Raw genomic sequence first — 14985 nt, 5'->3', positions numbered from 1 at the left:
GGTGATTGGTGCGCTTTAATGGCTAACTATAGAAGTTATATAGAATTTTTCGGGCTCATTTTTGTCTTTTTTTTTTGCATAATTACACTTATATAGATTTTTTTGGCTACAATATAATTTTTTTTTTTTTATGGGACATCATAATAATGGTTTATTTTAAATAAAAAAAAAGCCCCTTAAAAGGGCAGGCGCACCATTATTCAATAGGACGATGTTGGTGGGGAACACCAGACGGAAGGAGCAATGGCACAGAAGATATTTGATGAAGTGTACGCCCTTTATCATTTTTTTACTTTTCAATACAAAAATAATTTTATGACCCAAAAAACGCACCAGAAATAAAAGCCGGAAGACGCAACGAATCAGTGGACCGTCACCACCGGAGCCGTCGTCCTCTGCTTCAGTCCCAAGAATCGAACTCTGTTCAGATCTCTTTCCCACCGATGTACGGACTCTGCTTCCTCTTCTCTCCCCGAACTTCCTATGAACTTCAATGAATGTTAAGACTTCAGAATTATTTATTTATTTATTTTCAGGGTGAAATCGAGTTCATTAATGTTTATAAAAACTTTGTATATTTTTTATGTTGTGGCAAGATGGAGCACCGAGGACTGTTAGCTATTCGACGGCATGTGATCTGTTTTACCCTTTTGGCTTTGTTTATTACTAGGATATTTTTCCATGCTTTGAAGCTTCTGTGGAAGATTTTGAATAAAATTAATTCAGATCTTTAGTAACAATGTAACAGACAGAAAGTTGTAGGCTGCTTTTTTTTTTTTTTATCTTTTGTCTATTTTAGGTCTTTTTTTTTTCTTCTATAAAACAAAGGGTGAAAATTTGTGAACATGTGGGGTCTACATATGACGGTGAGCGCCGTCTGCAGAGATTAGTGACTCCGTGGAAGAGTCCACGATTGTTCTAACTGCAGTTTCTGTTACTATCATTTGCTTTGTCTGACACAGACTTTTTTTTTTTTTTGCCAGTTTATTTCTAGGATCGGCCATCAATATCTGATCGTGGGGATCTGACTCCAAATGGAAATGTTCAGGGGGTTATAGGAGATTAGAAAAAAAAAGGCTAAATTGTCACCAACAACATTGTAGTAGGGTATAAAGATGGAAAGAAAAAGGGGCATAAAAGCTGAGGGTAGATTCAAGACGCTTGAGATTCTCTATAAGATTCACGTTTATATATTATTTTCTCATTGATGTAGTGAATTTACAAAAGAAAATCACAAGTGTCCATGACTGTCCTGATCAGCACAATGAGGTCTGATGTAACTACCCTGGCCTAACCCTAACCCAGGAGCTAACCCTAAGGCCGGAGTCTCGCATCGGCATCACCCTGCGCGGCTGCACACTCTCCAGAGAGGAGAGTCTCAGCTGCATAGAAATACATGCATCCGACCCAGTCCTGTCAGGGGAGAGCGAGACCGTGCCAGGTGATGCCGATGCGAGACTCACCGAGTTACTCGCAAGTGTGACTCCGCCCTAAACCTAATTTCTGACCTAACCCTATCTTTAACAACTGAACTAAGCCTAACGCTAACGTAATAAAGTCCCGATTATAAATATTCTGAAATGTCATTAATACAGGACCCCCAATCAACTCTGTAGGCTGGAATCTATAAATAGAATATAAAATACTGCCCCTATGTACAAGAATATAACTACTATAATACTGCTCCTATGTAAAAGAATATAACTACTATAATACTGCCCCTATGTACAAGAATATAACTACTATAATACTGCTCCTATGTACAAGAATATAACTACTAGAATACTGCCACCCATGTACAAGATTATAACTACTATAATACTACTCCTATGTACAAGAATATAACTACTATAATACTGCCTCTATGTACAACAATATAACTACTATAATACTGAAAGTAAAGGAAATCCAGCTCCCACAGTCCAACAAAATTCCATTAAGCTTTATTATAAATTCCACAGAAAATAGAACACACACAAAAGTACAAAAAGCAATGCGTTTTGGATTTACTTATGGTCGGTCTTCATAGCTTGATTAGCCTTATCCTGACCCGGAGTTACATCCTGTATTATACTCCAGAGCTGTACTCACTATTCTGCTGGTGCAGTCACTGTGTACATACATTACTGATCCAGAGTTACATCCTGTATTATACTCCAGAGCTGTACTCACTATTCTGCTGGTGCAGTCACAGTGTACATACATTACTGATCTTGAGCTACATCCTGTATTATACTCCAGAGCTGCACTCACTATTCTGCTGGTGCAGTTACTGTGTATATACATGACATTACTTACTCTGAACTTATTCCAGCCTCAATATTCTGCAGGAATTAGAGTGGAAATCTCTTATTTCCTGCTGTTCAGCATCTGCACAGTATACTACGCATTTTAGGAAATGCAGTCTTTATTTAGACACTGTATAGTCATCTGATGTTTTAATAAAATAATTACATAATGGCTCCACCAGCAGAATAGTGAGTGCAGCTCTTGAGTATAATACAGGATGTAACTCAGGATCAGTAGAAAGTGATGTGACTTTTTCTGTAATTCCATGTTCATTTCTATATTCCAGTAATTTAAACACGTCAAGAATATTTAATGAAAGATGGATCTTCTTCTTGTTCTGATATTTACTTTTGGGTTCTGATTTTTCGCAAAAAAAAAGTGATCAGAGAAAAATAGGATTTTTTTCCCCCCAGGATATCACTCATTTTCTTGAAATATTTCTCATTTAGCAGAAGACGTTAAAGATGAAATGCGCTGTGCAGCGCGGAGCTATGAGGCGGTGTGACATTATCTGGCGGCCGCCCCGAACGGTCAGCTCGTATATTGGAAGGTTCTGTTTCTTAAACAACCGAGATTAACATTGAAATTGCATTCGCTGCTTTGCGCATTTCACCATTTGTCTCTGCAGCGGTTACCGTGGTAACAATTTCAGAAGACGAGGAAGACAACTGTATTTAGATTTTTTTTCCCTCTCTTGCAAATTGTTATTGAGACGGCTGAATTTGTCATTGAATCTGGATTACAATGCCGGCCGAGGATTTTACGTTTTCTCCTGGAGCCTTTTTCAGTGATCGCAGCGGTGATTGATTTTCATTTTCTATAGTTACTTTTCTATCACAGCTCCTGATTGTAGGATCCTGACCACATAATGAGGGTCTCAGATGTAGCCACCCCATCTCCAGCTACAAGGCATGAAATAGTCATTGTGCAGCACTGGAGGGATTCTTATAGGCATCTGCTCCCCCCATTAGTGACAACTACAGGATGCAAATAAATCTACATCTGAGACCAGGGATTGCTGCCGAGACCCGTGATTGCTGCCGATCCCCCTACAAATCCCATCAAACACAGTGCTACATGTACCCCCATATACATTCTAGCAATATCCCCCCCAAAAAGCATATACTCAACAACTGCTCAAATCACTGTTTAGGGGAGCAGAGGGCACATGTGCACTATAACACGTCCATAGGAGTAAATAGTGCAGTGGTCATATATGTGCATTACCACTGCATTCAAATGGGAAGGAAACCCACATTTTCAAGATCTGACCCCCTCCCCCTTGATCTTACATTTATCCTCTACCTGCTGAGATAACCCCTTTAAATCAGATTTATCACCATATTTCAGAATATACAGTGCCTTGAAATAGCAGTCATACCCTGTGAACTTTTCCACATAAAATCCCATTTTAATTTTTTGGATGTAATGTGATACCAATGCTAAGTATTTGTGAAGTGTAAAGGAAATGATACCTGGTTTTCTTAATATTTTATAAATATAAATCTGAATATTGTGAGGTGCATTTGTATTCAGCCCCTCTGTAATCTGTTGCCTCTAAATAAAATCCTGAGTGACCAATTGTCTCCAGAAGTCACATAATTAGTTCATTGAGTCACCTACAGCTGTTCTGTGAAAGCCTCAGAGGGTTGTTTGAGAACATTAGGGATCAAACAGTGTCATAAAAGCCAAGGAACACACCAGACAGGTGAGGGATAAAGTGGAAAAAGAGTAAAGCAGAGTTAGGTTAGAAAAAAAAAAATAGTAGACCAATCTCTGAATATCTCAGAGCACTTAAATCCATCATCCAAAAATGGAATGAGTATGACAACTGCAAGATCTACCAAGAAACGGCCGTCCACAGACACAGACATCCCAAGGAGAGCTTTAATGAAAGAAGCAGCCGAGAGGCCCATGTGTTGTGAATATCATCAGAGATGGTGCTGTTCCCGGGACTATTTCTGGGCTCCCTCTGGTGGCTAGTGCTGGTAGTTAGTCTGATTCTGCATCTGTCGCTCAGACAGGTGTGGGAGATGATTGCTGTTTCAGGACGCCTATGGCGTCCAGCCTGGGGGGGATATAGGAAGACAGTCTCTAGCTAACCTATCCCTTTGATAATAGTTTCTGCTCCTAGTGAAGATGTCCTGAAGTTTGTCCTCTAGCCTTTAGGCTTTTTGCCTTTCCCTGTAGGTTCTGTTTTTTGCTTTTTTTCTGCTCCATGGTGGTGGCAGCATCCTGCTGTGGGGAGGCTTTTCTTCAGCAGGGGCAGGGAATCTGGTTAGGGGTGATAAGAAGATGGATGGAGCTAAATACAGTAAAAATGATGGAGGTTAAGATGTTAGACACTGGGGTGTAGGTTCATCTTCCAGCTCGATGACAACGCTAAATATTCTACCAGCGCTACAATGGAGGGCTTAGATCAGTGTATAGTCATGTGTGTGAGTGGCCCAGTCACAGGACAGGACGAAATCCCTGCGAGAATCTGAGACAAGACATGAAAATTGCTGTTCACAGACGTCTCCATCCAATCTCACTGACAGAGATAGAGTGTGCAAAGAAGAAGGGGCAACAATGTCACCTCTACACGTGCAAAGCTGGAGAGACAGACCCCAAAAGACAGAGAAAGGTGGTCCTACAAAATATAGACTCAGGGGGGCTGAATACTAATTCACCTCACAATTTTCAAATTTATATTTTTAAAATATTTAATAAACCATTAATTATTTCCTTTACACTTTACAAACACTTGCTACTTAGTGTTATTATATCACATAAAATACCAATAAACTACAATTAAGTTTGTGGTTGTAAAGTGAAAAAATGTACAAAAGTTTATGGGGTGTGAATACTTTTTTGAGGTACTGCGAAGCGGCATACATTATATGCTAAATATAGTTAGACCTGATGAGCCAGGTGTCCTTACTTTGAATTATAAGGACATTTTTGATTACGGATTTTAAGATATTAAAATGATAATTTTATGAGTTGGTGGCAGAGATGTCATGCTATAGCCAGAGACTGATGAATACTCTGCGCAGAACAAGTCGCAGCAGGAGGGAAAGTGAGGAGCTGCCAATCAGACCAAACGTGAAAAATTATACTGTCGTTCCAAATTTTCATAGTGAACACACCAGCTGCATCTGGTCTAAGGGCTAAAGAATTAGGATTGCAGTTTATATCATAAAACTGGGTGACAGATCTGCTTGTATAATCTCCTGCAATGATATATTTGTCATACAAATAGGCAAGAAGAAAGTTAAAAAGTTAGAAATCTGTGATTTGTTTAGCTTTTAGTTACGTCAGGATCTGTGGGGCCCCCAGCAATCCGCGGGGCCCTCAAGACTCCCTTTGCCTATGGGACTGCCAGAGAGCTGGGTGCTTTTTGCTCGTCCTTGCTCCATTCCTACGGCACCCGACAGACCAGTAATGCAAAGTAATTACAAAATGATTCCACTTTATATAGAGAAACCAATATAGAAAAGATCATTTATTATATTCCCCGGATACATTTCCCTTCCAAGGTCAGAGCAGTTTAATGTATCCAAAATTAATGTGGCCTCTCCCTGTGCGTATTGTCACTGCTCTTGGACCACTTTGCACTTTACTTATGGACCGGTGCCCGGTTTAAGAGGCATTTTCTCACAAAGACAACAGAAGGTCTGAACGAGGCCACCGAAGACGCAGATAATTCACCTGAAGACGCCTGCGGAGGAGACGGCCCATAATGAGCACTACCATCCGCTGCCTCAAAAAACCGAACACTAAAAAAAAGAAAACCGCATATTGGCTTTGTGCTGCCGCCCGTCATACTGTGACGTCAGGTATTGGGCATCACTAATGTGTACTATAGGTGGATGAAGCTGGCGAGATGGCACGGGCGGCCAGACCTGCTCATAGCAACTAAGACTCAATTACTCTCACTGACTCAGGAGGACAATAAAACCGAAACAGATGCCCAAGTAATCCTGTGCTAATTTACACACAGCCGCCCCCACAGGGCTAAATTGATGGAAAAAGAGGTTTATTTTTTTCAGGATCTTAAAGAACATGTGAAAAGTTTGCTACTAGTTCTACTGGTCCGACGCATCAAAAATAACAACAATTTACCAGAATTATTTTGATTAGATATCGCTATCCATTTTTCATCTACAGCCTCTCTGCAGACCTGTACGTCTTCATGGATGCAGAACACAAGTAGTGATGAGCGGGCACTACCATGCTCGGGTGCTCTGTACTCGTAACTAGTAATGAGCGGGCACTACCATGCTCGGGTGCTCAGTACTCGTAACTAGTGATGTGCGGGCACTACCATGCTCGGGTGCTCAGTACTCGTAACTAGTGATGTGCGGGCACTACCATGCTCGGGTGCTCAGTACTCGTAACTAGTGATGTGCGGGCACTACCATGCTCAGGTGCTCAGTACTCGTAACTAGTGATGTGCGGGCACTACCATGCTCGGGTGCTCAGTACTCGTAACTAGTGATGAGCGGGCACTACCATGCTCAGGTACTCAGTACTGGTAACTAGTGATAAGCGGGCACTACCATGCTCGGGTGCTCAGTACTGGTAACTAGTGATGAGCGGGCACTACCATGCTCGGGTACTCAGTACTCGTAACTAGTGATGAGCGGACACTACCATGCTCAGGTGCTCAGAACTCGTAACTAGTGATGAGCGGGCACTACCATGCTCAGGTGCTCAGTACTCGTAACTAGTGATGAGCGGACACTACCATGCTCAGGTGCTCAGTACTCGTAACTAGTGATGAGCGAGCACTACCATGCTCGGGTGCTCAGTACTCGTAACAAGCAGTTGGACGCTTGTGCAGGCTCGATTAGAGTACCTATCATAACTGAAGTCAATAGGGAAGTCAAGCATTTTTCTAGAAGATCTTTTGGAAAAACGCTCGAGTTGCCCTTTGCCTTCCAATATATTTTGGTACTCTAGTTGTGCCATCTGAGCATTCAACTGATCTTAAAAAGTACCAAGCACCCGAGCATGATAGTGCTCACTCATTGCTAATCACAAGCAAACCTTCTGTAGTCTGATCCTGCACTCACGTGTTAGGCTATGTGCGCATGTTGCGTAAATACATGCAGTTACGCTGCGCTTTGTAGCGCAGCGTAACTGCATGCGTCCTGCGTCCCCTGCACAGTCTATGGAGATTGTGCAGGGGCCGTGCGCACGTGGCGTTTTAGAGCGTAGCGCTTCGGCTACTGCCGAAGCGCTGCGTTCTAAGAAGTGACATGTCACTTCTTCCGTGCGCTTTGCCGGCAGCTCCTGCTCTGTCTATGGCAGGAGCTGCAGGCAGAGCGCATGGAATCGGCTTTTTTTTTTTCAATACGGACATTTCTGCAGCGATTTAAAGCGCACGTGTGCTCTTCAGATCGCTGCAGAAATTTCTGCAGTGACTGTACGCAACGTGCGCACATAGCCTTAAGGCCCATTTACACACTGCGATATCGCTAACGAGATATCGTCGGGGTCACGGTGTTGGTGACGCACATCCGGCCTCGTTAGCGATGTCGTTGTGTGTGACACCTTTCTGCGATCAGTAACGATCGCAAAAAGGTGTCAAATCGTTTGTCGTGTACACGTCGTTCATTTAAAAAAATCGTTCCTCGTTTGGAGCGCAGGTTGTTCGTCGTTCCTGCGGCAGCACACATCGCTATGTGCGACACCCTGGGAATGACGAACATCATCGTACCTGCGGCTGCCGGCAATGAGGAAGGATGTTCCAGCCGCTCATCTCCGCCCCTATTGGGCGGCCGCTTAGTGACGCCGCACGAACCGCTCCCTTAAAGGAGATAGATTGTTCAGCGGCCACAGCGACGTCGGTTAACAGGTAATTGCGTGTGACGCTGCCGTAGCGATATTGTTGTCTACGGCAGCGATCACCCCGTGATGCGCCACTGACGTGGGCGGGTGCTATCGCTCGCAACATCGCTAGCGATGTCGCATGTAAAGCCCGTTTTACTCTGCTCCATCTTTTATAGTTGCCAAACATTCTGATATTACCGCGTTAGTCCTGGGCACAGAGGGAGGGATTGGCAAACTCACCAAAGTGGCCATTTTGGGCTCATGAGTCATGACCTAATTGTCTTAGAGTTTGCTTTTTAAGCATGCTCTTATACACATAGCATAAGAGGGGGCATATAACAGGGAGTAACGCAATACTGCTGGCTGATAACCGAGAACAATAGATTGCAGTCAACAACATAGAATAAGGACATAAGACAGGCTGTAGGTTTCAGATCTCCCACATTGCTAATCGTTGCATGAAAGAGCTTCAGCATTTCATCTGCTGATCGCAAAGTGCAGAGCGGACTAGTCCTCTCCTCCATCCTGCCAACAGGCCAGTCTTTGCTAAGCCTATTACAATTGTGTTTTTGTTTGTAATCCTAAATTAATGAAGTCTTTGGAACCACAAGTTGCCCCAATTTTTTTTTTTTTTTTATTAAGAGGTTTGAAAAAAAAAAAAAAATAAATAAATAAATAAGATTCCAGATCAGAATTTATTTGAAATTTGTTTAAAAGATTAATTCCAAAATATAAAGTAGGAAAGAAAATGTACAAAAAGTGTAACACTGATGCAGGCAAAAAAAATAAAAAAATTTTTTCAAAAAAAAAAAAAATGTTTTTGGGTTAAATCTGAAGATTTGTCATTTTGTTAGTGTTTCAGAAATGCTATATGAAAATAAAGACCAATGTACTTTCTATTACATGGATGTAAATAAAGCCGAGACGGTGACAGCGGCGACGTTTCCGCTTCACACCAATAATTTGTGAATGTATTACACGTTTTCGAAGTATAGAAAATTTACTGAACTTGAACGCTGCTTTTACTGTACGCGCGGAGGGGGGGAGGGGATATAGAGATTATATATTATATTTTACACTTTATTGATTCTGTGCAATCGATTTTTCTGTTTGAGTACTTTGCACAGGGGCAGAGGGTAGAATTACATGACTTTGTGATGAGGGTTGTGTGCAAAAACTTTTGGAGACGCTTTCTGTATATACAAACTAATACAGGGACTAGATCAATGCTGTGCAGTGTACAGCGCGCCCATTTTTAAGGCTTTGAAGTTCTAACTCTTTTTCAGTATCGTATATAAAAGAAAAAAAGTATTGTACAAAAATAAAATGTCAGTTTATCGTACAACTCGGTGGCTGTTTGGTCCTTACTGTGCGCGATTCATCTGGTTAAATATCATCAACAGAACTCTTCACAGCAGGCAGTAAAGGAAGCACTAAACTACTTTGGTGACATCTAGTGGCCAATATTAAAACTGCAGCATGCTATCGATTTTCCATGTAGGGCACAAATAAATAAGGGATCCAAAATTATGTTTCAAAGTTTGATTTTGTGTTACAGTGTTCTGCAAAGATTTGCAAAAATATTTTCCTTATATATTTATTATTATATATATATATATATACGGTATAATATATAAAGCTGAATGTGTGTATGTATGTATGTGGGTGTGCTTTACAGTAATTCACCAAAAAACCTGCCTCCATTAATGCGAATGGAACTGGGAGCCACAATGCAGCCAGAGCTTCAGAAGAATGCGCAGCCACACACTTAATTGGAATGTTGGCATGTCACAATGCAGCCAGGGAAAGAGACAGACACATACAGGGAAATAAACAGACAGACAGGGTAAGAGACAGACACAAAAAAACAGACACAGACAAAGAGACAGACTGACAGGGAAAGAGACAGACAGGGAAAGAGAGAGACAGGTTAAGAGACAGACACAGACAGGTAAAGAGACAAAGAGACAGACACAGGGAAACAGACAGACAGGGAAAGAGAGGGAAAGAGACAGACAGGTTAAGAGACAAACAGACAGGTAAATAGACAGACACAAAGAGACAGACAGACACAGGGAAACAGACAGACAGGGTAAGAGACAGACAAAGACAGGTAAAGATACAGACAAAGACAGACATAGGGAAAGAGACAGAGATAAAGAGATTGAGACAGACGGCGAAAGAAAGAGACAGAGACAGTCAGAGACAGACAGAGAAAGAGACAGACAAAGAGATAGAGAAAGAGAGAGAGAGAGAGAGAGAGATACACAGAGGGGGAGACAGACATTATAATTACATTTCTATTTGTTTTGTGGTTTTTGTGTGCAGAATACATTTTTGTTAATACATTCTATTTTGTTAACAGCAGTTATTAACCCGGGCGAAGCCGGGTCGTACAGCTAGTATATAATAAATCTAATACTGCAGTTTTCACAAGTGCCACTAGATGGCCACACAATAACTCAGATTTTGATATCACAAGGTCTGAGGGATTTCATCTAATGGCCAGTGTGAAAACTGAAGTATTTTATCAGTGATTTTTTTTTCTTTTCATTATAAAAGGCCTCAATTAAGAATGGAAGGAAAAAAATATTTCAAACCTTATTTAATCAACATAGATCTTGTTCTACAGCCTGCTGTGAAGAGATAAGTGGTTACTCTGGTGACATCTAGTGGCCAAAACGAAAATTGCAGTATTTTAATCATGGATATCTAGGGTAAAAATCAAAATTTTAAAAATGTGTTGTTCGCACACAGGGCTATATGGTTGTGTGCAGTTTGCATTATTGTTTTGTGTCGCTTCCACATCTCTAAAATAAAAATACTTTATACACAAATTGTAGAAGTGACAGAGTATAGAAGACAATAACGTCAATAGACTGCACACCGGAATTGTTTGTACAACACATTGGCCTATATGGGAGTTATAGACACAAAACTGTATAATTTTTTAATCCAGACCAATTGATTTTTAAATTTAAAGGGGTTGTCCACTTCTTAAACTTTGATGGCCTATCCTTATGTCTAATCCATCAGGGTCCGACACCCTACAGATCAACTGTTCCCAGACCAGATGGCCGGAAATGCTCAGTTCTGGAGCTGCCCCGTCAACTAATAGTGGACATTGCCAGATACTACGTCTGTCTCCCATTCAAATCAATAGGAGGCGAATGTGCAGTACCCGACCGCCATCATGAGACAGGGCTCCAGAACGTTGCATTTCCAGCCGACTGCTGCCGGTGGTGGCACATAGACTGGCTAATTAGCTGGGGTGCATAAGGATAGGCCATCAATGTAGACAACCTCGAACATATATTTTGGACAAAGCTAGGTGGACATATCTTACATATACAGTGGGTATGAAAATTATTCAGACCCCTTTAAATAATTCATCATCTATTCTTTGTTTCATTGCAGCCATTTGGTAAATTCAAAAGACGTTCATTTTTTTTCTCATTAATGTACACTCTGCACCCCATCCTCCATAGTGACAGAAAAAAAAAAAAAAATGTAGAAACTTTTTGCAAATTTTATAAAAAAGAAAAACTGAAATATCACGTGGTCATAAGTATTCAGACCCTTTGCTCAGTATTGAGTAGAGGCACACTCCCTTTTGAGCTAATACAGCCATGAGTCTTCTTGGGATCCTGGATTTGGGGATCCTCGGCCATTCTTCCTTGCAGATCCTCTCCAGTTCTGTCAGGTTGGATGGTGAACGTTAGTGGATGCCATTTTCAGGTCTCTCCAGAGATGCTCAATTGGGTTTAGGTCAGGGCACTGGCTGGGCCAGTCAAGAATGGTCACAGAGTTGTTCTGAAGCCGCTCCTTTGTTATTTTAGCTGTGTGCTTAGGGTCATTGTCTTGTTGGAAGGTGAACCTTCGGCCAAGTCTGAGGTCCAGAGCACTCTGGAAGAGGTTTTCTTCCAGGATATTTCTGTACTTGGCCGCATTCATCTTTCCTTCAATTGCAACCAGTCGTCCTGTCCCTGCCCCCATAGCATGATGCTGCCCCCACCATGTTTCACTGTGTGGATTGTATTAGGCTGCTGATGAGCAGTGCCTGGTTTTCTCCACACATACCACTTAGAATTATCACCAAAAAGTTCTAGCTTCGTCTCATCAGACCAGAGAATCTTATTTCTCATAGTCTGGGAGTCCTTCATGGGTTTTTTTTTTGCAAACTCTATGTGGGCTTTCATATGTCTTGCACTGAGGAGAGGCTTCCGTCGAGCCACTCTGACATAAAGGCCCAACTGGTGGAGAGCTGCAGTGATAGGTGACTTTTTGGAACTTTCTCCCATCTCCCTACTGCATCTCTGGAGCTCAGCCACAGTGATCCTGGGGTTCTTCTTTATTTCTCTCACCAAGGCTCTTCCATGATTGCTCAGTTTGGCTGGATGGCCAGGTCTAGGAAGAGTTCTTGGTCCCAAACGTCTTCCATTTAAGGATTATGGAGGCCACTGTGCTTAGGAACCTTGAGTACTGCAGAAATTCTTTGGTAACCTTGTCCAGATCTGTGCCTTGCCACAGTTCTGTCTCTGAGCTCCTTGGCAGTTCCTTTGACCTCATGATTCTCATTTGGTGTGACAAGCAGTGTGAGCTGTGAGGTCTTATATAGACAGGTGTGCGCCTTTCCAAATCAAGTCCTATCAGTTTAATTACACACAGCTGGACTCCAATGAAGGAGTAGAACCATCTCAAGAAGGATCACAAGGAAATGGACATCATGTAACTTACATATGAGTGTCTGAGCAAAGGGGCTGAATACTTATGACCATGTGATAATTCACTTTTTCTTGTTTAAAAAAATTTGCTAAAATTTCTCCATTTCTGTTTTTTTCTGTCAAGACGGGGGATGGGGTGCAGAGTGCACATTAATGAGATTTTACCAAATGGCTGCAACAAAACAGAGTGAAAACTGTAAAGGGGTCTGAATTTTTTCCATACCCACTGTATATGGTGCAGTTATTGAAGGTCTAGGTTTCTCCTGAAATCTTGCTGTACGCTGAGGAAATCCAGGTAGGAAGGATGCACTTGGTGAGCTGTGCACATAACGTGGCCAGGGGTGCAGCTGACACTCTCAATTTGGGGTGGGAGAATGGTCATCTCTCAACATGGAGCCGACACAGACCAGGCACAAGGAATTGCAACTACACCTGGTTGCTATAGACAATGGCCATTTGTGTGATAGGACTGGATCAGAGTAGCCAGGGTTTGTGCTGTTTAGTTTGCGCCTGGACAAGGCCAGGATTTTATGTTTTTTGCTTTTGTTTTGCTGTGCAACCAGTGAACGTAAACGGACACAGACACACGAATGACTGTAGTGCGCTTCCAGAGATCTCCCTGTGGGCTACAAGCAACTCATGCCATACCTGCCCCCCCCTCCCCCCCGGGGACAGCGGATCCCACAAGACGAGTACATCACACCATGCATTATCTAACACATATAGACCGCTGGCAACAAACAACCCCTGAATGAAAATGGTGAAATTGTGCCTAATTAGCCATTTTCCCTCCCTGGTGTCTTATTAGTGTTACAAGGTCTCAGGTGTGTGAATGAGGGAGCATGGGTATTTATCATGGAATCCAATGGAACACAGAATAAATGGTGTCTACAGTGAGCTCCCCCTAGTGGTAGATAATATACATATAAATATACACATTTAGTGCTTTTATTAAATAAGTGCTCAGTTTACATTTTCCTAAGTTCACCTTTGTGCTCCACCATAAAGGACAACTCCACTTACACTGAAAATCTCAATTAAGAATGTTGGAAAAAACCATGATTTCAGCAAAAAAGAAAATTTGGACAATCCAGCAGTAAATCAGAGCTTAATTTACAGTGTAAGCCTGTATAAATTATTGACTAACAGTGCAAATACACCACTTTACTTATCTCATGCATTGTGGGATCTCCACTGATCTCTTTAGCACCTGGCTGTATACGGCAGTCTGCAGAGTCTTCATAAAACGAACGATGTGAATGGGAGTATAAAAACACAATACATCGCTAATTTCCAGCAAGATATGTAAACGCTTGTGTATATATATATTATATATATAAGTAATCTATCTTGTAAAGCGCCATGGAATGAATGGCGCTATAAATTATATATATATTTATTTATTATTAGTGACAGGATGTATAAAAGTGGAGGATCGCTTTAAATGAAGCTAAAAAAATGGCACCAGAAATAATGATTAAACAATAAACAGCTTTTACAATAATTTTGGTTGCCGTTAGTGAACAGAACACGTCATATCTATCCAGAAAGGGTCCATATTGTGTAGGATGCCACCTTACGGGTGGGTTATATAACCTATAGGTCTCTGCTGCAAAAAATATTTACATGACTTATAGGGGTTGCTCACGATTAGAAAAACAAGGCTGTTTCTTTAAGAACAAGTGCCACATCTGGCCATTTATTGAATCTGATACTTCAGCTCCGATCCATTAAAACAGATGGAACTGATTTGCAATGCTACAGTTAGTGGATGTGTGGCGCTAGTTTTAAAAAAACAGCCATGTTTTTCTAACATAGAAGTATCCCTTTAATTTTTGGTTTAATGTATTAAAACTTAGAAAGTTGGAGGCGGTTGCTTCAGATCATGTTGCATGTATCCAATACAACTGTAAAGATATTAGATGGCAGTAAAACATGTGAGGAGCAAAAATGTATACTCCCATAGGACTGAGTATTTGGTCACACGGCCATCAAAGTCCTGAGACGCCGCTCACGTGGGGATGCGACTGCGCAGATATTCCAGAACCGCCGCCGTTCCTTTGGCTACAATAGCAGCTCGGGGGTTTCGGAAAGGATTTCCTTCCAGGTTCAGTGATCTGTGAACAAAGATACATTATTACTAAGACAGTAG

The 14985-nt window shown here is 41.6% G+C and overlaps 1 protein-coding gene across 1 annotated transcript in view; it reads right to left on the bottom strand.

The window, feature by feature from the left end:
* Positions 1 to 12956: 12956 nt before the first annotated feature.
* The window catches only part of LRRC40 (leucine rich repeat containing 40), an 82956-nt gene continuing 80927 nt past the window's right edge, over positions 12957 to 14985 (bottom strand). The window contains exon 15 of the mRNA XM_075321125.1: positions 12957 to 14950. Within this exon, the coding sequence (XP_075177240.1) occupies positions 14845 to 14950 (106 nt within the window). The 3' untranslated portion in view covers positions 12957 to 14844. The remainder of the gene's footprint in view (positions 14951 to 14985) is intronic.

This window comes from Anomaloglossus baeobatrachus, chromosome 8 (genome assembly GCF_048569485.1).
Source record: "Anomaloglossus baeobatrachus isolate aAnoBae1 chromosome 8, aAnoBae1.hap1, whole genome shotgun sequence".
Taxonomy (NCBI): Eukaryota; Metazoa; Chordata; class Amphibia; order Anura; family Aromobatidae; genus Anomaloglossus; species Anomaloglossus baeobatrachus.
The sequence above is the reverse complement of the archived record's forward strand: the minus strand, read 5'-3'. Positions and strand labels throughout refer to the sequence as shown.